At 36.5% G+C, this 22,711-nt stretch overlaps 1 protein-coding gene and 1 non-coding gene across 5 annotated transcripts; both read left to right on the top strand.

The window, feature by feature from the left end:
* The first annotated feature begins 1,748 nt into the window (after positions 1-1,748).
* On the top strand, positions 1,749-1,820 carry Trnay-aua (transfer RNA tyrosine (anticodon AUA)). Its single transcript has one exon. It is a non-coding gene; the product is annotated as a tRNA-Tyr (tRNA).
* A 2,697-nt stretch (positions 1,821-4,517) lies between these two features.
* Positions 4,518-19,852, top strand: LOC139975371 (centromere protein I-like). 4 transcript variants are annotated; one of them, XM_071983279.1, is made up of 17 exons: positions 4,518-4,654; positions 5,446-5,684; positions 6,606-6,743; positions 7,440-7,558; positions 8,129-8,236; positions 9,018-9,113; positions 10,371-10,586; positions 11,586-11,753; positions 12,989-13,109; positions 13,654-13,736; positions 14,687-14,804; positions 15,458-15,644; positions 16,496-16,628; positions 17,387-17,511; positions 17,636-17,690; positions 18,170-18,397; positions 18,785-19,852. In XM_071983279.1, the coding sequence occupies exons 2-17, from the start codon at positions 5,597-5,599 to the stop codon at positions 18,926-18,928; spliced, it is 2,127 nt and encodes a 708-aa protein (XP_071839380.1). In that variant the 5' UTR covers positions 4,518-4,654; positions 5,446-5,596; the 3' UTR covers positions 18,929-19,852. The 4 variants fall into 4 exon arrangements, with proteins under 4 accessions (XP_071839380.1, XP_071839384.1, XP_071839381.1 ...); XM_071983280.1 differs by having other exon boundaries at positions 4,556-4,696; XM_071983281.1 differs by lacking the exon at positions 4,518-4,654 and adding an exon at positions 4,715-4,973.
* Positions 19,853-22,711: the final 2,859 nt, after the last annotated feature.

Here is a 22,711-nt window from a genome sequence, read left to right on the forward strand (position 1 = left end):
CATGAAACTCTGAGTAACAACTACTAGTGTTCCCACTAGTATCAACTAGTCTCAACGGCTACTACCTCCTGTATATATATATATATATATATATATATATATATATATATATATATATATATATATATATATATATATATATATATAGATATATATATATATGTATATATGTATATATATATGTATATATGTATATATATATGTATATATATATATATATATATATATATATATATATGTATATATATATACATATATATATACATATATACATATATATATATATCTATATATATATATATATATACAGGAGGTAGTAGCCGGGGGACACTGGGGCACGTGCCCCCACACTTTTGGAACTGTGGCTCAAGGGGAACCCACTCAGCCCATATAGCCAGGGGTTGTATGAACTTACACCAACAATCCAAGCAGGGCAACAGTTCAAGGAGGGACACAATACTCGTGTCCTGCAGCTTTTGAAGTGTTGTTTTTTTTTCTTATACTAGAGGTACAGATAGGACGATGGAGGGGAATGGCACTTGGGAACCTACTTCCATGTCCAAGCTTATGCATGTTTTTACCCTCAACTTTAATTATCATTTAATATTTAGTTACGATACTCTCTTCACGTTAGTAAGGAGGGCTGAGTATGATCTCAGAAAAAAAAGTGACGCAAAAAGCTAGGTCAAGGCGCTTGTCCGGGACGCCCTCTAATGTTGATGCATCTATATATTATAAGCCCAGCCACCGTGTCAATATACGTGGCTGCTCATGATACGTGTGATAACATGTTTTGCTTTCCTTGAAAATCCATGGTTTATCTAACCCTCCCAACATATTTTCAAGTAATTATACACATCTGTATTATACGCGATACAACACACATGACCATGCATCAGTGGGGTAAGAAAAGTTGGTCGATCTATTTTAACCTATTGAAGTAAATCAAATACAAAAATATTGTTTGTATCTTTATGTTATTCCTCTTGTTGACTTCCGTTCGGAAATGCAAGTCTGTTGACTAAGGTGTAAACCAGGGTCCAAAGTACACCGCGAGAATTTATACAAACTAGCCTTGCATGACGGAAACTATAGAGCTCTGTTTACATATACATTTTGTCTTAAACTTACAACGTGTCGCAAGCCTTTGTTGCCATAGATAGGTAAGAATAAAAGGAGGCGTTCCTTTTCTCACAAGGAATTTTTTTTAAATACGTGAGACCTATTCCATGCACCAAATTCTCAGAGATAAAAGGAAAAGTCGTGAGAATGCCAAAATTGTTTCAAGATTGTGCAATAGTTACATGTGGTCGCAATACACGACGGGACGCAATTGAAAAAATTAAATCTTTAAAATTCTTTTGAATAATTTGGTTGAAAGGTTTCAGTGTCATTTTTTTGCTCTCTTGTTTATCTTCAATGTTATATTTCTCACAATCAATATTTGTTATTCATCAGATTACTTTGACACGAAATCTTATAAGGATATCCCGATGACTAAAATCTTTATACACTTTATACACCGTCACGGTATGGGAAGTCATAGAAATATATATATATATATATATATATATATAGGCCTATATATATATATATATATATAGGCCTATATATATATATATATATATATAGGCCTATATATATAGGCCTATATATATATATATATATATATATATATATATATATATATATGTGTGTGTGTGTGTGTGTGTATATATGTGAGATTCGAACCTCCGGACATACAATCAGCGTCCATAGCCTAGTGGTTAGGGTGTCCGCATATAAAGCGGGAGGCCCGGGTTCGAACCCCGGTGGAGGCTGGAAGTTTTTCACTGTTCTTGATTTTCCAACCCATTACGATTTCAATTATATATATATTCATTTGCCTTTGTCGTTTACCTCCATTTCCATTTCATTAACATAAAGTCTGTTCAAAGTATCTCTTTCGATATCCGGCTTTAGGAATCACAAATGATTTCGATTTGGTTAGCATCATGTTTGATCTCAGTCTAGAGTAAGGCAAAATATGTCACCAAAAACAGAACTAGTATATTGTTCGATACAGGTGACAAACGTCTACAGTGGAATTACGACCTTCCTGACCGGTCTCGAACCTCTGGACATACAATCAGCGTCCATAGCCTATAGTGGTTAGGGTGTCCGCATATAAAGAGGGAGGCCCGGGTTCGAACCCCGGTGGAGGCTGGAAATTTTTCACTGTTTTTGATTTTCCAACCCAGTACGATTTCAATTATATATATATTCATTTGCATATAATATATATATATATATATATATATATATCCATATATATATATATATATAATATATATATATATATATATATATATATATATGTATATATATATATATCTATATATATAATTATATAGATAGATATAGATACATATATATATATATATATATATATATATATATACACATTCATACATAATTAGGTTCAATTGACCCTGGTGTTATAGTAAAATTTGTCATATCTTATCCGAATACACGCAGCCAGACCATTCAATGAGTGACGTCATACCCATAATCTGACTGCTAATGAAACGTTATATCTTCTAAACACCAAAGTACTTTTGTGATATAGCAAAGTTGTGTAAACATGAAAAGAACGGAAACTGATGCTTATGCATGACTGCACGTATTGTCCCATGTTAGAGAGGTAGCTGCACTTTCAAACGATGTATAATAAACCAACAATATTACAATGGTGTATATAGCGGGAAGCTGATGTAACACGGTGATGTTCATTACTCATGTACATACCGGGGTAGGGACCTGAAGGAGAGGGGTGAGGGTCTGTACCACCTTTCAACCTCACTCAAAAGGTGTTTTTATAAGCTCAACCTTAACTATTTAAATAGGGTATGTCTCAGAATGCACCGTCCAAAATTACATATTGATATAAATATTTGTTTTTCTCGGGGAGGACTCCTCTGGACCCCTCCTTGGGTGTGTTTTAAGTAAAGCCTTATCCATATACATGCGACTGGGCCCTTCGAAGAAAGTTGACGTCATACCTACAATCTGCCGCAAATTAGAAAGTATCCATCTTTTAAACACCAAAGTATTTTTGTGATGTCATACAGCAAAATTGTGAAAACACGAAAAGAACGAAAATTTTGCTTATGCATGAGTGCACGTTTTGTTCCATTTAGAGAGGTAGCTGCACTTTCAAAATATGTTTAAAAACAACTTGATGGTGTGCATTAGTCAGGCGAGGATCTGGGGACGGGAGAATAGGGTCGTGTGGGGGTCTACCCTCCGTTTTCAACCTCTCACTGTTGGGCAATTTCAAGTATTTTATAACTGATCGGAAATGAAAACTAACTAGCCATTATAATGAACAACATATCATCGATTTTTATCTTTATTCAAAATCATCAACTAACCAATTTCAGCTCAGGACGTTGCATTAAAAATTTGCCAAATTCCACCGGAAGATCTTCAACATTTGTGTAAAAGGTGACTAGGTGTAAATTAGATAGGCCTATGCATAAGCTCTTCGTTTAGCACACAAACATATAGAGACTTGTAATACGCATAGGCCCGCACAGGCCCGCATCACAAAGTGTATCACGTGTCACGGAGCCTAGTAACGAACCACTTGTAAAATTTAAGTGTATACTTGCCCAACTTCTATAGATCTAAGTTGAATAAAATTAATTTGCATTTACTTTTGATATATGCATAACTCTTCGTTTCCCGGCTTCGCATAAGGTATGACGTCACATGGCAAATGGCAAACTACCCTAAAATTTAAATTAAATAAATTATCTGAGTTAAATTTTCATTTGTTTATGTATATATATATACAGGACAAGTTTTGCTCTATATGTATCATCCTCATGGTATCTCAGAGATTGAAAAATCGCCTTGTTATAGCCTGTAACTATATGCTCGTATGCCATCATGACCCTTAGTGATACACAAATATCCGTATTATTTTTTGAAAATCATTTAGGTATAATTAGTACGTGTCATTTGTTGGGGGGGGGGGGGCAGGCGCGTAGCGAGGAATTTGCCAAGGAAGGGGCGAAGCCTGTAGACAAACTATCTAAGCGTAGAGCCACGATTGGTTGGCGCGAAGCGTACAAGAACATTTTGGCCGGAAATGCCTCCCAGATCGCTGGAAATGGCACTTTCCAGGCCTTGTAAGTTGCATCTAACCTTCTTTTTTATTTTGAAATTACTAGCGGTCTCCCCCTTCGCCTCCCTTGGCTACGCGCCTGGGGGGGGGGGGAGGTATAAGAAATGCATAATATATATTATTGAGTAGAGGATCAAAATAAAGGCCATGTTTAACAGGCAGTCAACTACAGCGTTACAGTAGGCTGTATATCAATCCGTTGCGATTTTAATCATTAAATTAAAATATCTGTGATGTACTTTAATAAAGATATCTGTAAATATTTATCAATCGAATATATCATTAATTATTTACCATAGCTTTAAAGTTGGAAAATCAAAATGGCTGGCAATACGCACAGAGTTTACAACTCTCACCAAGTACCACGAAAATAACTCAGAATATGGAGGGCAGTATTAACGCCGCGGTATTTCAAATAGCAGTATAAGAAAAACAGTGCAGATTATGTGTACATTTTCAAACTTGGGGATTGTCTTCACTACGGTCTGTGTTAACCTTCTCGAAAGTCTCAGCCTTTAATTCCGGGTTTGGGTTTTTAAAAAGTCAATTTCTGTTTTTGATTAAGTCATTGTGGCAAATTTTGTTGTAGGCCGACCAGTGCTATGGACATGAAGTTATTTTATCTAGGCCTACCGTTATTACCGCCACTTATCCTAACACACAACAATTGCCAGTCGATTGTATAGCCTAATGTTAATCACTTGTTCAGTAAGTCAGAACAGGGGACCAGGGAGTTCTAGTGCAAGCAGTTATACCAGACATACAGAAATTGTTGAGCAACTAACACTCGACTAGGCAACAGGTAGGCATATAGACAAGGCTAGGTCGAAGAACTTACAAGTAACATTTCCCTTTCTATATGCTACATTTAGGCTCAAACGTTAATAAGTCATAGGTCTATAGGCCTACTCTGAATTTGAGTAGTGATGAATTTAGGTGGTGAACATATAATGGTGGTGACTTTACAACAGTTTACATTAGGCCTAACATTAGCTTAGGTGAAGCCATAGCCCAATTTGGAAAGTTTTGTTGGTGTTACTGTGTTAGGTCTAACAAAGCATTACGTTACAGACATTGACCTAGGCTAAACCAGGCAGTACTGCCAGTAGTAGTACTGTAGTGAAGGTCTAAGGTTAAGTCAATTTAATTGTAGGCCTAGGTCCAATGGCCCTTAACTAATTCCTTAGGTCTATGTGACATCCATGACTTGGTGAAACATAGTATCTTTTGTGATTCATGTCATTGATGTCATATTCACAACTTTTCTCTTGCAGTGATACAGAGAGACACTGAGACTGAGGAACAGAGACTGGACAGTGTGGGTTTGGCTGCCTGGTTATTGGCATAGGCTTATTGCCCACTAGTGATCTCATGAAATGAGGAGCTGTGTTTAGTCTACATGTCTTACAAAGAAAACCAGTAGCAATGAAAAGGAACGCTAGTGAACAACAGCAATCCCAACAGACTCCTGATGACTTAAGTTTAGAGGAACAGATTGCTTTCTTCACAAGTGGTTAGTCATGTAATTAAGAGATTGTTTTCTAAAGATGGAAATATTCACCCATTTGTCAAATCTATAAGGATGGTGCTCTTGCTTATTTACCCATTCGTGTGCTAAGAAAGCATTGTACTGGTGCTTACTTACCTAATTATTAGTCATTACGGGTTCCAATTTCCTAAGGAGATGTTAAAATGAGAAATGTTTGTTTGGATAGGGGGGCTTATATCATTTCCATCATGATAAGAACATTAATGCAAAACAAGTATTGTTAGGCATGTGTTCTTAATTGTGAACCATCTGGAAGATTTTTTTTTTTTGGGGGGGGGGGGAAGGGGGGGACATCCCCCAACTGATGTGGCTACAGCCCTGTTGGTAAGCGTACCATTTCTACATCGGTCTAAAAGTAAATTTGAAGGAAGCAGTAATTTATTTAATACTTCTTAGGGTAGTACAATGTTTTGCCAGGAGCCAACTTTGAAGCATTTCCAATGCTCTGACAGTCTTTTATACAAATACAGTGAAACTTTCCTTAAATACTTTTTTGAGAGTTCATCAAACCTACTGAACTTAATCATTCCATGATCATCTTGTGTTTACTAAACATATATACCTTATATCAATGCATGTATTCAACTTGAAATCTAACACTCGATAAGGTTACAGGTTGGCCTTCACAAATGCAGCAATGCAGAAACATTGGTGCTCTTGTTTCTGCATTCACCAGTGACATTGCTTATTGGTGACCAACATGGACTGATTTCTGATTTATGAATATCAATTATATGCAAATTGATATTTCATATTTAGCCTATTGCAATGGTGATCTTAAAACTTTTGGATACAAATTCTCCTTTCTCTGTGAAACTTATTATTTCAAGTACTATAAAATATGCAACTTCATTAATGTTTTTTCCCCCTTCTGTTTTGGTTCAGAAACATCCAGCAGGAAAGTTCGCAACAATGTTGAGTTATCAGTTGCTCTTGGGGTGGTTGAGAATGTTGCCAAAACAGAAGGACTGACTACTGATAAGCTGGCTGTCCTTCTTGACGTAGCTCTCACAGGGAAGTTCGGTAAGTAACGTTTGTGTCTTAAACTAAATTATGTACGTAGTACCACAAGCTGGCAATCATTATCACCATGCATCCTGCAAAGCAGCGTTCCCTGAAGTGTTCTCTCTGGCGACCCATATGCTCACGAACTATTCTGCCCAAGGGACTCAAATTCACAAACTTATCACATAGGTTCAGACCACTCATTTATTTTCTCCTGGTCATCTTCATTTAGCTGACATAAACTATCAACACAATAGGGTATGTCCTTCCTGTTTATCTGGTCTTGGGGGTAGCCTTCAGGTCCAGCTGTCGAGAATCACTACTGAATCTTTGTTTGCTGGAGAATATAAATTGATGCAGGGAAGCTTTCTTCACAGAGTAACTCCAGCTTCCTCTTTGTGATATACGTATTACATTTTACTCTTATACTGTACTAAACTTTTGCATTTATTATTAATTTGCATTTTACTTTATTATACAGTACTGTACTGTTATCCATCTATTCAGAATACATTATATTAGTGTTGGATCTGTACAATAATAATATTTCAGGAAATCTTACTCCACTTGTTGTATTTATTTATGCATCCCCTGTCTTAAACTACATGTATTCCAATGCACAGAAGACTCATTTTTAATAAGTGTTAGACTTGTTGTGCTAGATAATGCTATCTTTGGAATGATATTTATGACTGCATTATCTTTGATTTTCAGCTAACACAACCAGTTCCAAACTTATCAAATGTTTACTTCCCAAGACATACATCGCTGAAAAGTTAGTACTGAAATGTCTGTCTTGGATATGTACTGGAAAAGCGGCCAACGAAGTTCAGGTACGTAGAAAATTTTCACTTTCCTCTTGAAACAAATAATGTCAAAATTGAAAACAATAGCTTCCTTTTTGTGTTAATAATCCTTCTGCTATCTTGACCTGTATTAACATAAAATAACTTTGAAAGCTAATTGATATGCTGTTAACTTTGTAAATTTATAATATTGACTACATATCTAGGGTATTATCTCACTGTAGTGAGTTTACATTATATTTTTATTAGGAAAACCAGAAAGAAAGGCATCATATTATTGTAATAACATATGCTATTTGACTTCATAATTTTTTTATTTTCATAAAAAGACTCATTTGGGAGTTAGCTTTTACTTGATTGATATAGAAGACTTCTATTTAAGCTTAACAGTATATAGAAATATAGAAGATAAATAGAAACTTATTTGGTAGTACTGAGAGAATCCATCAATGTCAACAGTACTGGTATTGGCTATTCTGTTTTCTATTGTTAGAACAATGAATATGGTTAGGCTTGGAACAATAAACAGCTTATTTTGAGATAATTTTAAGGCCTGCTGGATGTGTTTGTGGACATGTTTTGTGTTTTTGTGTGTAGGTCATGCTGATGAAATGGATGGTGCTAACCTTCGACCTTTGGGATTCTTCCAAGCAAGTGCAGGCTCTCTATGGTGTCATCTTTAGTTTTATTGAAAATGATTTATTGGTAAGTTTATCAAATTAATTAGAAGAGTCCTTTGTGTTAAGATGTATAATAACATCAGAATTTGTTAATTGGACAATGCAATAACGCTTCAGTCTGAGGAAAGGTACGAAGTGTGCTTATTATTTCTTTCCATGTGAGGTTATGTTATCTCACTTTTTCTGTGGGTTATAATTCGTGATGACCCTGAAAGAAGATGTTAAAATGTTACAATTTTTGTTTTTAATTTTAAACCCCCCCCCCAAAAAAAAAAACCCTGAATTGCGACGATGACATGATTCAATCAGGGAATAACTTATCTAGTATTGTGTTGCAAAATGCAACACTAGTTAGCAAATTGCTGTAAAAGTGTAAGGCTGTAAAGCTTTTTATTTATACACAGGAATTCAGGAACCATCATATTTTATAATAGAAAGTCTAACTGCCTTCAAGTACTGCAACACAAAATTTGAATGCTAAACTATTCCCTATCACTCTACTATTGTCAGATGCATTCACAAAATACCACCAAATTTGAAAAATGCATATTATCTTCACAATACAAAATTACAAATAGCTACGAGGATGTGGGTTGGGCCTACGGAGGCAGAGAATTGCCATCTTTTCTATTGAGCATTCAATAACAGCCACCAGAATATTTCTAGAACTTTAAGAACGGAATCATTACAATCTGAGGGAACCCTTTTGAGAACTTCATCAAACCTTGTTTTTAATATGTATTTTGTCGTTATTTGAAAAACTCAAACAACTATTTCCTTTTCTTTTCCTTTTTCATATATTTTAGTGCCCCCATGTATGCCACCTTCTCTACAAACTAACAAGAAAGGATGACGTCGTCCTGTTTCGCATTCAGCGGCTTCTCAACCTTCAAAAGAGAGTTGTAAGAACAAAATAATTTGAGACAAATTTTTATGTTTTATAAATAAATATCATGACTTTCTGAAACTCGCTCGCTGAATCTCATAGTGAGATGAGTAGCATTGTATGGTTTTACACCCGAATTGAGTTTAATGTGACTGTCCAGCGTTTCTGCCGAGGGGGCAGTCATATTTGTTCTAATCTTTTCTCTTTACATATCTCTGAATCTAAGTAACACGATGGCGTGAAAGCACTCACAAGCATTGCAAACAAGCCGAATGAGGTGCGCTTGGCTGTTGCCTAGTTCAAGGTTTCCACTCATTCATGCAGTTCGACCAACCAAAAAAATTGTTTCAAAACGCAAGTTAAAATGCTTAAAACAATTAGCCATGAAGCTTTGAAAATATGTTTTCAAAGATCTCTTCTTCAGTAACTAGGAAAGAGATTACACATACTATTAGTGATCAACTAAAGGTGCTGTTTTGATCTATCAGACAGACTGTCAGAGCCTGCAATTTGTTGAGTTTCTCGGAACTAGGTAGGACCGATATGACAGCACCCTTTGTAAGTTGATTTTTGGTGTTTTTTTTGGGGGGGGGGGGTGGTCCTTTGAATGATTCCAATCAGATCACAGAAACGCTCTTTCGACCTTGCGGTAAAAGAAGAAAGACAACTAAGAGGAATGTGATATATTGTGTGATGTCATATCTATGTATTGGAAGTGGCATCTAGGTTAATTTGTTAATAAACTTTCAGTTTTACCAGTCAAGGCTCTTCTAGTTCCAACTGAGTTGGTGTGGTGACATATTCATTCATTCATTCATTCATTCATTCATTCATTCATTCATTCATTCATTCATTCATATGATTAACTTATTAGTTTGCTTACTGTTCATGCCAAGGTTAGCATGCAAAGTTGAAATTTTTATCACATTTGTATGATATTTATCTGCTTTGTCCATTATGCAATCGATGAAAGTAAAGTCAAGAAAGGCAACAAGAAAGAAAGAGAAGAGAAATTTACCCACAAAAAAAAGAAGAGAGAAGCACTCAACATTTCTGTGTGTTCCCCATCGGCCTTGCATTCTGAAATTCTCTAAATTCATATTAAACCTTTCGTTTCCATGACATGGATTTTTTGGCTTAAAATCTTTCTTGACAAAGAAGAAGAAGGAAACAGCCAATGGCCTGCAGTTTGAAATAATTATTACATAACAGACATATTTTGTAATTTTAGTAAGAGTAATTTAATATAATTTCACTTTTTTTTTTTTTTTAGGGTGCTCAGCCTCACCTGATGGGTCTACTGAAGCTGTACAAGGTCTACGCACCTCACCTAGTGGTCATATCGGTTCCGACATCGAGGACCGTCTTTTTCCGGGCCACAGATAGAAAGTTGATGGCAGATATCAGGGAAGCCCAGGAGAGGATAAGACAAGCAGAGGGTACACTGGGTGCAGATATCACCGAGAAGAGCGAAGAAGAAGGAAGAAAAGTCAGTCATTTCATTGATTCATGTTCGATAATTTTTTGTAGATCTATAGTTTTCCTTCTGCCAAGAAAGAGATGTGACTTGTGAGTTGATTTAAGCTTTGGAGAAGCATTTAACCAAATAAATTATTGAAATTATGAAACTTTGTTATTTCAATATTGGCATATAGAGCCAGTTTTGTTGGGAATGGAGTGAGGGTGAAGTTTTTGGCTGTGTGTTATTGCATTCATAGGTGTAGGAGGCGGGGGGGCTGCAGCCCCCCAACCAAAAATTTTTGGTGAAAATTCGGGCAATATGCTGAGAATTTTTTCGGGCACCTACTGAAAGAAAAATAATTTGCAATGTGTTTTTCAATGGTTAAACTGATATATTATGATCATTATTATTGTAATGACTTCCCCAATAATTATAACCAATATGGAAGGGTAATAACACGGCAAATGATTGTACGTTGTTGGCATGCGGTGTAATAACCAATGCAAACCTATATGATATGCACATTAAGATGTTGAACGTGTGCGGAGCGCACAAAAATTTTGGTTATACATTTCGGGCAAGTCGTTACAGCCCCCCCCAAATCAAATTGGGCTCCTACGCCTATGAGTGCATTGACCGTTGTCTGATACAGTCAACAACAAATGCCAGTTGTTCAGAACTTTCGAGAGGAAGTAGAATGGGATGTTGGGTTTGTGATATCTATCCACATCATTAACATCACTCACTTACCCTGTGTCCTTTCTGTGCATATTTGCATGGATCTATTTAAGTTTGTTATCTACCCTGTCGCTGTGCCATTTTATGCTACTTTCCTCCCCACCCTCTCCCATCCCATCTTTGTGCTTCCTTCGCCGCTAGGAAGTTGACATCTCACTTGCTATCGCTTGTCTGAACATTTGACAACAGAGAAAAAGTATCCATATATTGTGGTATGGAGCTGGAATGTTGCTGTACTATCTAACGCCTCAACTCTCATTTCAATTATTTTTCGATCTTCTTTGTCAGGTCTCTAAGAGGAGAAGATTAGATGTCATTCCATCCGTGTCAAGTGCAGCAGTGACTGGTGGTGAGAGTCTAGCTGACCTCACTCTTCTTAGGTCACACATACCAATCACACCAGCGGAACAGATACGGTCGTTTGAAGAACTGTTGGACAATTTAGACAGAATAGAGGTACATTTATTTATGAAAACATATTATGAATATTCTTGACAAAATTCTAATTTATTCTATCTTTTAAGTCTATGAGGTGCATCAGATTGAAAGTATTCATGACATAAATGTTCTTCTCTGGTGCCAGATATCGTTGCCTGGGGAACGGGTCTACCAGGAGGAGACCGTAATCTTCTCTTCTTATATGACTAAGCACAATGGTGATATTGGGAAGTAATTTTATGTTCAAGATTCTTCCACATATTTTTTTCCCCCACAAATATTGGCAGTACCTCTTCTGATTTTTTTTTGCCACCCTCCAGATGTTTTTGGCGACCCTAGAAATGGCTGTGACTCCCACTTTGAATACCTGGGCTTTATTGTACCACTCGTTCTAAAGTGGGAAATGAAACTGGGAGATGGTAGGGAAGGGGTACTACCTCTCCTCAGGTTGTAGATGGAACTCTTCATAAAATGAGAGTCACCATGGTGATATTAATTTGCCTGCTTGTCATTGTAATGTGGTCTATTCAACAGTCTGATTCTGTGGGGAAAACAAATATTCAAGCTGCTATGTCATAGTTTTTTGCTGCTGGCTTTATAGAAGTAGAGAATTTCATTTGTTGTAAAGTTTCACTCAAGATTGACAGAAAGCCTCTCGAGCTTCTGCAACAGCAAATAAAGGAAAGGATAACTAATTTGCATATCTAGGTCAGTATGAATAATTATGGTTGTCAAAGATTGTATTGTTGTCAATGATGCAACAGCTCGTAGAGAGATCTTTGTCATGTAAAATGCATGGAGTAATGTAGTGTTCAAATTTTGTGTAGTAGTTTTGAAGACTGAGCTTTATCTTATATGAAATTATATGGCTTCTGTGTGCAAAATCTGCTTTACATCATTGCATTTGTATAGCAATTTGGTGGAAGTCAAAGGTCATTTGAGGTCAACCAACGCCAAGCATTTACTTCACTCCCCTCTTACCTGTCTCTCTACAAACGCATCTTCCTAAACATAATATCGCAAGGGAAGCTTGGACAGATCGCATATTTGGTATGTAATTGTACCACATTGAGTACAAGAAGCTAAATGTGGGCAGAGGTCAATGGTCGTTTGAGTTCACCAGGGGTCAAATTATGCCCTAAAATGAGCAGCGTACATGAACGCTTGTTTCGGCTGGCTGTTAATTGAAATGACTTTTGCTATAGCAACATGGTACATAACATTCGTTCATTCATTACTTGATTTCTTAACAGTTACCCGGACAGATAGCGTCGGTATTAAAATCTCCCGTTCTCCAGCATGTTATAGCATGCTGTCAGGAGGAACAGATATCTCAGCGGTTGGGGTTCTGGTTGTACGAAACGTTACACGAAGGTGAGCACATTAGATAATATTTATCAATATCATATTGATAAAATTCACTGTTGTATAACAGGTAAACTATCATCCTTTGACCTCTGTGAAAAGAGTATTATAATGTGCAGTCAGTGGGATAGTATTTTTGTCACTATGAAAAATTTTCACAAAAAATTATTATACAGAGTTTCTCTCTGTTTTCAAAATTGCAATCGGGCATTGACAGCAAGGAAACAATTTTCTACCAAACATGCTTCTTGAATCAACTAAAACAAAACTGTAAGCAAACTGCTTATCCACTAAAGAACCTGTGTAAGAGAATGTGTAAAAATTAAAAGGGCCTGATGTTTCGATCCTAGCAGGATAATCCTCAGAGGCCGACTAACAAACACGCTGCTTGCTAACATTGCTGTCATGATTGCAGTCAATCTAAATTTAGCCTGTCTTTCAAGTTGGTATCTGCCAATCTATGACACTTGACAAGTGTTTTGAAAATGAAGATTATTGAGGATATTTCAAAAACACCCAGGTTTCATTTCTCCCTCTTTCTTTTAATTTTCAGAAATTGTCGACCAACCCCGTTCAGACAGGGCTCGTGGAGAACGCTTTCTGAGATTATTGATAAATTTCACTGAGTTTTTACAGGTGAAGTAGAATTTAAGTTTCTGAGACCTCTGTAACCCCCACTGCTAGAGAAGCAAACTTCCCAACAGGTATTAGCCTATTACAAGGGAATCTGATATATTCAAGCGTTTTCAGCTCTAGCATTCGTGCACCTGTGACATACAACATTTCAGAATTTGTTTGTGTACATTTTGCTTCAAGTTTTGGGAAATATAGTCAGTGTTTTGATTTAAATTGTAACAACACCCTTATTTTGTTTTGGATAATTTGTTTGATAGAAAAACTTGCTCGCTTGTGATGAAGCATCCTAAAACATGTTTTTTTTTTTTTTTTTTTCATGTAACCAATCTTGTCACATTCATGGAACTGAAGTTAATTCTGTGATTATCTTCTAGTGTGGCTTTGTTAGAAAGTAGTAAGATTAAAATGTTACTTTTGTAAGCTGACTGCTCGTTGCCTGACCGAACGAGACCCACCTCGATGCAAATTGTTTGCAGCCTGCATGCTTAAGAGTACGACTGAACAAGACTTTACCAGTAGAAAGTCGCATTGGCCTCAGTCAAGGAAACTCAACAAGTTGGTGTTTTCATGACAGGCAGTCGGCAGTGTGTGGCGCTTCACGACTTTAAACTGCCAAGAACCAACCATTCAAAATGGAAACATTAAAGCAGAAATAAGTTTTTCATGGAAATGAACAAGGATCATCCTTATAATGTACGCACATCAGTATTTCAGTGTTAGATACTGACAACTATTAAAAACTAGGTCACAACTGTCGAGGTGAGTTAGGACGCGTCCGACGTGGGACAGCGTGCAGCCTGCTTTAGTGCTCCGTTTACGAACCTTTCCTTAAAGGTTTTCAAAGAAATCATCAATGTATTCAGTGAGAGGGATTCTTCAGTTATCGAAATGATGATGATGAGCAGTTAATAGTTTTTCAATACTTTTGTATCAAAATCTCTTACAAACAGGAGGGTGTACCAGCTTGTGAGAATTTCTTGGTCCGTTACCTTCACACCTGGAACGGAGCAGACTACAGGCCGCAGATTCTGAAGCTTGTTTCCAGGTTCAGACTTTATGCCTTTCCAAGTATGTGAAACCTTACATCAGCTGTTAAAAACCTTTGCTCGTATCTTGTATGTATGTATGTATGTATCTTGCATGTATGTATGTATGTATGTATTTTAGATCCTCCTGCAAGCAGGAACTTGTGAAAAAGCCTCATTGGCTTATCAAAGCTGCAAGCTGACCGAAATCAGTCTCTTAGGTTCATATTTTACGATGTAAAATGCACATGGAAGGAATCAAACGAATATTTTTCCATGATTATGAATTGTCAATTGTCAACAACTCTGTGACTGGACGATATACATTAATCTTGGAGTGACTCGAACCAGGAACCTTATGATTGGAAGGCACCGGCGTTAACCACTGAGCTAACACTCCTTGATATCTACACATCTTCCTTTAAGACTAATGAATATTATTCTCTTTCCTTATTACATTCCTCATTTCTTTAATTTATACAATATATTAAGTTTTTGCCTTCCTTTTGTTTCAAAAACTTGTAAGATGTATTTAAGAAACAATATTATTTTTTCTGCTTCCTTTTCTGCCCCGAGGAAGCTATCCAGGACAATATTTTGAATAGGACGCTGAATTATTATTATTTAAATACTATTTTTCAGATGTCACCAACTCATCATTTTTTTGTTCCTGCTTAACAATCTTCCCTTTTTCAGAATTAAACGATCTGATTTTGGAGCCGTTGCGAAAAATCTTCTTCTGTTCATCCGTCTTCTGCAAGTGCCAGATCGTCCACACGTTAACCCTGATGCTGAGAAATTTTATCACCGAGGAGATTCCGCGGTATAAAGCCAAACGAGGAATGACAGGGTTGAGCAATGATGGAGAGACGTCAGACGAGAGGTAAGATCGACTGACTGCAGGCATCGAGCATTTGATTACAAAGTCTCTGGAACATTACGACTTGTACCCGTTGGATAAACTTGAGTTCCTTTTCAGAGACAGCTTGGCTCCCTAAATGAATTTTGTTATTCGTCGTTGCTTTTTGGAGGAGAAGAAAGTAAATTTTCATTTGTGATATTGAAATTGTATTTCCATAGTTAATTTCTTGTGTATTGTGTTGTACATGGATGAAAATGTCAACCTTAACCTGTTGTGGTGCTGAAAGTCATGTTGCGATTCAAGGAATCATAAAATTAAATATTTGAGAATGTTTCTCCGAATTGAAGAATCTTCAAAAACGAAAGAAGAGTTGGCAAATCTATTCCGTGGAGATATCGCCATGACGTCGTTATGTGATAGTGGTGTTTTTGATCCTTAGTGAGATTGTATATGTCTGTTCCATTGTACAATTTCATGATATTTTGGCCTTTAGAATATCAATAATGCAGTACAAAATCATTTTCAAAAGTTTAAAAGAGCAAAAATTAAAATTACTCAAATAATGTTCAAAATATTAAAATATTTATTCATATATTTTTCAAATTACATTCTTTTTGCAATAATTCATGTAACAAACTTTAAATGAATCTTTCAAATAATATTGCAAATTGTTGACACAATATACTGGATTATGTATCGTCACAATTTCTTCATATGAGGCCTTTGAAGATGAAATGAGTTTTGTATATGTACATTGTCTGTTATAAAGGAAAAAGGCAGAAAAGTTACATTTTGTTATAAGAATTTGGAATGATACCCTATTTTGATCATAATTGACGTACCTGATAATTGAATTTTTTTAAACTTGCCAGCTCTGAAGAGGTTGACTTCTGTCACACGATTGAGGAATTCATCAGTTTTGTGGATAAGATTTCCGTGGTGGCGCTGATAGCCGAGAAGGACCACATACTCCTTTTTCATCATATCTTAACGTTTTATGAAATGGTAAGAATGGTTAAGTTTGTCTGATCGCTCCTCTCTACGAGGTTAGTTTTGTAAAATACTGTTGTCTGTGTGTGAACCAGTGTATCTGTTAGAGTGTAAACTAAAGCATGAATCACATTTTGATTGTACCTTCAATCAAAACTGAAATTACAAAACCTCATACAAGTGATGATTGTATCGAAATACTTTTTAAAGACTTTTCTGTATTCCAGTGACAACATTTTTGAAAATTAAAGGCAAAAAAAAGAATAAGTGGATGAAGAGTCAGTGAAGTCATTACTGTATTTAACTTTGCTGTAATTCTTGTAACGAAAATATGGAAAAACATGTTTTTCTTCATAATTTGCAATTCAAGCCATCTGAGGGGTGGGGGGTGTAGGTTGTTGTGTAAAATGTGTTGGGAATTGTTTAAGAATTTATAGAACTGAAATTCAGTGTGAGTTTGCAAACACGTAGGCAGTTTAGATGCATATTCATTGATATTTGAGGTGATAGGTTACAGTGTGTTCTGTATATAATTGTATTTCTATACAGAGATATCTCTGTGTACCATGAAAATTGTCATTCTTCATTTGTTCACCATTATTGAGACGGATAAATAATTGTCAGTTCCTGCTTTAAGCATTATCACTAAGATTCCAGATGTAAGCTCATATTTTGTTTTCTCTAGTTACTGCTATCTGCATGGGTTCTTTAGTGTATTCTGAGATTGAAGATCGACGGCATGGTTTAATGGTTATTCTTCCTTTCTTTGACAGGTCTCCAAGCTACGATGCAGGTACCAAACCCCATATGTCTGCATCCCATCGGCTGGAATCGTATACAGGGCGTTGCTCTCTACTAATGCCGTGGTCATATCGAGAATGTGCAATATCATGTGCAAGTGAGTTGACAATTCTTCAAAATCACCGGAATTTGAAGTTTAACAATTTTAATGGTCTTTCCTAATTCTTCACAAAACACGAAGACCTGAAATGTCACATGACTGTATTTTTTTCATTTTTCAGCTACCACAAGGAGTTCAGTTCTTGGAAAGAAGCCAGTGCTGTTGGTGATGTTTGGGTAGGTGAGTTTTAGTTTTTCTCAAATAATGTCAATGTGTAATTCATAGCAGAGAATGCATCAGTTAGAAATAACTCAGGCCTCTAATGTAGAATGTTTTCATGTAAAACCAGTACACATGTCACATTGTACAGTGGCTCACCTTAGGCTAAGTGTTTAGTCAGTAGTGAGGAACCTCTAGAGACCCATTCCTACAACAATTAGCTTAGGCCTTTCTCAACAATTTACTGACATTCCAAAGTATAGTGTTTATGTTGAATCACACTGCACCATCTATTGTGTATGTCAGCAGAAGAAACATAAAAATGAGTGGATCTTGACCACATAATTTTCTGTGGTTGTACAGTCTTACTTGTTTTGTTTTCTTGTTTGCAATATGGTTTGCTTCAGGAAGAGCAGATTATGGTCTTGATCGGTATTTTCAATCCATCATTCATAATTCCTTTGTGAAGTAACTGAAGTCTTTGATGTCTTTCCAGAAGGGTACAAGGAGTCTAATACCTCCATTCAACCAGTACGTTCTAGACTTTAGCAACATTCTATGGAGAAACAAGGCCTTCAAAGAGACCCAGAGAGTTGCCGATCCATTCCTGTCTGTGGTTCCAAATGAGGCGGTTGAGCGGACCCTTGTAGATGGGCCCAACGATGGCCTCTCGGTCCTGAGACATGTTGGGCTGCTGGGATATGCTTACCAGTTTCTAAAAGAAGTGAGTATGTGAGGTGGTGTAATACAATGGCCTGAAAGACTATGCTGTCCGACCCTAGAAATGGGTCGCGAAAAGTTCTACATGGGTCGTTTGATTCCTTCCATGTGCATTTTTCAGGGTTTTTTAAGTCAGGGACTTGTAAGTTATAATAAAGTTGTTTTTTATCTGTTAGAAAATCATCACAAAATAGTATTTACAGTATGTATACATTTATGTATTTGTCCCTTCTTTTAATCTCTGCTGTATTAAAATTAATGGCCTTCTTGCCTTGAAGTGTTTAACTTTCATAGGAAATCGTGTACCACTGAGAGAGATACTGTATACAAACTAGGAATATTACAAGACTATCTTCTCACCATATTTGCTTCTTTCGTTCATTTTCCTCAGACCCAACCAGAGCATAAGAAACTGCACCCTAACCTAATCCAGCCCCACAACAGAGACTTATACCTGGATTACCTCCAGAAACAGAGGTTAGATGGTATCTTGGCATTCATCCACACTTACATCAAGAGAACAGCCAAGAAGTAGGGTCCCGTAAGTCCAAACTAGTTACAAACAGTTCAGGTAGTGAGAACAAATGAGCGAATCCGGTGAAAAGTAACCAACTGTTAACTTGCCCCAAAACATACGATAGATGATATTTATCTGAATATATTTTATCTGAAGAAAAGAAGGACAAGTTGTCAACAAGGGAGAGCATTATCAACATTTAACGTTAACTGGAAGTCTTATTATTTGCCACTAAATGCAAAAACAAGAAGGATTGGAAAGTGAAACGACAGGCTGTTAAACTACTAAATGATGTGGGTTGCCTTGATCAATGAGTGTGAATGAAGTATGTAGGTGCACCCAATCACGACATACCTTAATGATGCTTTCTGAGCATGGAGGACCAGATAGGTTTAATTAAAAATGAATCCGGACCTTCTTACAAATATCGGGGATGGTTCCTGGGACAAATTTAATGATTTCTAGAAGATGTGCAAAAATCATTTCCTGGTTCAGTCCATGAAATCTGGGGACTGTCCCCAGAATTGAGCTACTGCATTAGGGATTCTCTCTGTCCTATTTTCTGAGGGATTTGGGCCAAGATTAAGTTAAGGCATGACGATGTAATGAATAGTTCTTTTACTAATATTTTTAAAAAATGTTGCCTTATATGTATCATAATACATACTGAATGTGCCTATGGATGAATTACACATCTTTGTATTTTAAGTATATATAGTATTAGTAAGTAATAATGTATACTCTGCATAAATAATGTACAGTATTTTATGTGTATAAAGTGTAGCATATAGCGTCATTGAGACATCACATTACATGTAATTTGCACTTTTTAACTGTACAGTTGACCATTAATGTAACATTTTAATACACTAAAGAATTTAAAAAAACAGATTTTGTTATCGTTATTGAAATATTACCTAAATATAAAATGTTAAAAATGTGCAGTTCTTTGCGTTGTGATTATTTCTTTCTGCCGTTGTCAGTAAAGGTCTGGTAGTACTTGTTACCAGGTCTGATGGTTGGCAGGGGTGGGGGGGGGGAGGGGGTGGTTCCACAGTCCTTGGAAATATTGGATAAAATAATGTATTATCATTATATTAAAGAAAGGAAAAAAGACTTCCAAAAGGGGATTATGATGTAACTGTCTCCTGGATAGAACCTGGCTCTCTGCCTTTTACCAGGGTAACATAAAGCAGAGTTTAAAAACCAGGTTCATGGTTTGATTACAATGTCCAAAGTCAGTTGCAGTTTTCTGAATTAGTGATGTTTAAGTTAGGATATAACCTTGTTTTTTATAAAACCGTGTTGTCAGGATTTTTTTAAGTCTGACCACTCCTCTGGGTCAAGGGCAGTAGACTGCCTGAGGTCTGTGGGGTAGGCACTCTCCCTTTGCAACCTTGCAAAAAAAAGTAGTTTTTAAGCCTGAGATGTCTCAAAATGCACCTTTTGATGCCGTAACACTTTTCTGGGGACCTCACTCAGTACTTGGACAGTGGCTTCAACAACCCCAGGGTTAAACTCCATCCTAAATAAGACTAGATCCACCTATGGCCCTTCCATAAAGGTTCATGCCCCCACCTAAATCAATGTCTAAAATGACCCCATCCCACCCTCCTCCCCCAACCAACACAAACTTAAAAATCCTGTGAACATCACTGGATGGGTCAGTTGGGCAAAAACAGACATAGAGGGAAACATGTTACCAGAACATCAATGTAAGAAACAAACCAAACTCACTCTGTAAATTGTGTAATTTGGAGTATTTATTATGTACAGGTATATTATGGAAGAAAAAAGTTGACTTTGTATTCAACATAAAAAAAAATTGCAATATTTCATGATCGTTGGCTATTGACAATATTTCTCAAAAATCATTTGCATCTGATACTGGGCTACGGGGATGGTAAAGCTGTGAGCAAAAAAACCTCCGTACAAAATATGTATTAATTTTTCGATCTGATTCTCCATTTTCGGTTATGTTATCTTTTTATTTTTAGACTCAAAAGCGACTTACTAATAACCAAATACAATTGTAAAGTTGACAATCACATGCTCCAAATTAGCACATTTCTGACTAGAAACAATATATCGTCAGGTTGTATAACACTGGCTTATCTGTATGTGAGGTTTTGTAATACCATTGTTCAATATTACAAAGAACCTGGCTAACTACATAGGAGAGGACATACAGTTTTACTTTCCAGTTTTAATATAATGTAGACCAAAAAAGCTTTTGAAACAAAGGAAAGAGAATACCATTTATCAATTAATTTAAAATATGTCACTGCCTATTGCACTTCCAACCTGGTAAAACGTTTTTTAACTTAGAAAAAGAAAAGAAAATTACTTATTGTAAGGACTAGTGGCAAGTGATTTTCCATGTGCCAATGTAATCAGATAATATTTGTGACAAGGATACATGTAACATTGTTATAACTATTTCAAACTTTTTGAGTTTCATGCCATAGATACATAAATTAATTCACATTCACAATTTGACAATGAAACCAAGATTCAAACTTACAGAATTTGGTTCCAGTTCATAAATTGATGCCCTAAGTACTTGATGACGAAGATGAATTCACACTGTGACATCCCCAGGATGGTGCCACATTCTAACGCCTGTTTTGGGTGAAACAGATCACATGGAATTGGTTTTGTTAAATTCTCTGTTTGAGATACTCTAATAAGAGTGTCCAAGGCAGTGTAAACTAATATGTGCTCTGGTTGACTGAATAAATGTGGCTTCCAGATGCACACACATCGTTATGATATTGCTGTCGGTCTTGGCCTCTGGTTAGTCAGGCATGTAGTATATACCTCGTCCTCACTATGCTTCATGATACCAACATAAACGCAGCCTATAAATTGTGAAATTCCCTAAATTCTAACAAATAAAACATCTCAAAATATAAGAACTTTCTCTTTCAAATAAACAAAGACTATAGTCCCGAGATGCTCCTCTTTTACGTGGTGTAGGTCCGCTGTCAGTATCAACGACAAATTCTTGACCCAAAATGACCTTAAACAAATTGATGTGTCAAGAAATGTTAGAAAATAACCTCTGTGAAAATGTTCAATGCACAGTCTCTATGACCCTTAGAATATTTCTTGCCCTGGATGTTGTCCTTTCTTGATGTCTCAGCAATTAATAGTCAGTCTGGATAGGACATGTCGGAAATACATTTAGCACACAGTCGCTCTATAACATCTTTGCATTGCCCTTCTCAAGTATATATTGGTGCAAACAGCTTGGTAAAAAGTGCATCGCAGCAATCTCTCGGACCTTTACATAGTTCCAGGATATATAGGTAATATTTCCAGCAGATCAAATTAACACATGAGTCATATATTATTCCAATAACTTAGACAACATGGAAGACAAAGTCTGCCCAAATGGGAAACCCTCATGGCTGAACGAAGACATCCAAAAGCATTCCAAAACTGGAATGACGTAGAGACTGTTTTAAGAATGTACTTTGAAATAAATAATGGCTCATATTCTGTTAACTGTAAGTGACTGCTCATCTTTCCAATTGAAGAGAGCCTTAGAGAAATGGTTTCCTTTTTATGATCGTAGAACACCGTTGTACAGTTAGCATCTCCCCCCAAAAATGTAATGAACTCAAGAGATGCTACATATGCACCATAATTAGTTTGGCTCCATCATTTTTAACTGAGGTCTGGTCTGCATGTATAAAAATGTGACTAAAAGTACCGCTATGGCTACCAAAACTGGCACGACCACCCGGACCATGGTCCGCTGTGCCTCCATGTTTTCCTTCTTCCTCTCCCGTTTCT

The sequence above is a fragment of the Apostichopus japonicus genome, chromosome 10, assembly GCF_037975245.1.
Source record: "Apostichopus japonicus isolate 1M-3 chromosome 10, ASM3797524v1, whole genome shotgun sequence".
Lineage (NCBI taxonomy): Eukaryota > Metazoa > Echinodermata > Holothuroidea > Aspidochirotida > Stichopodidae > Apostichopus > Apostichopus japonicus.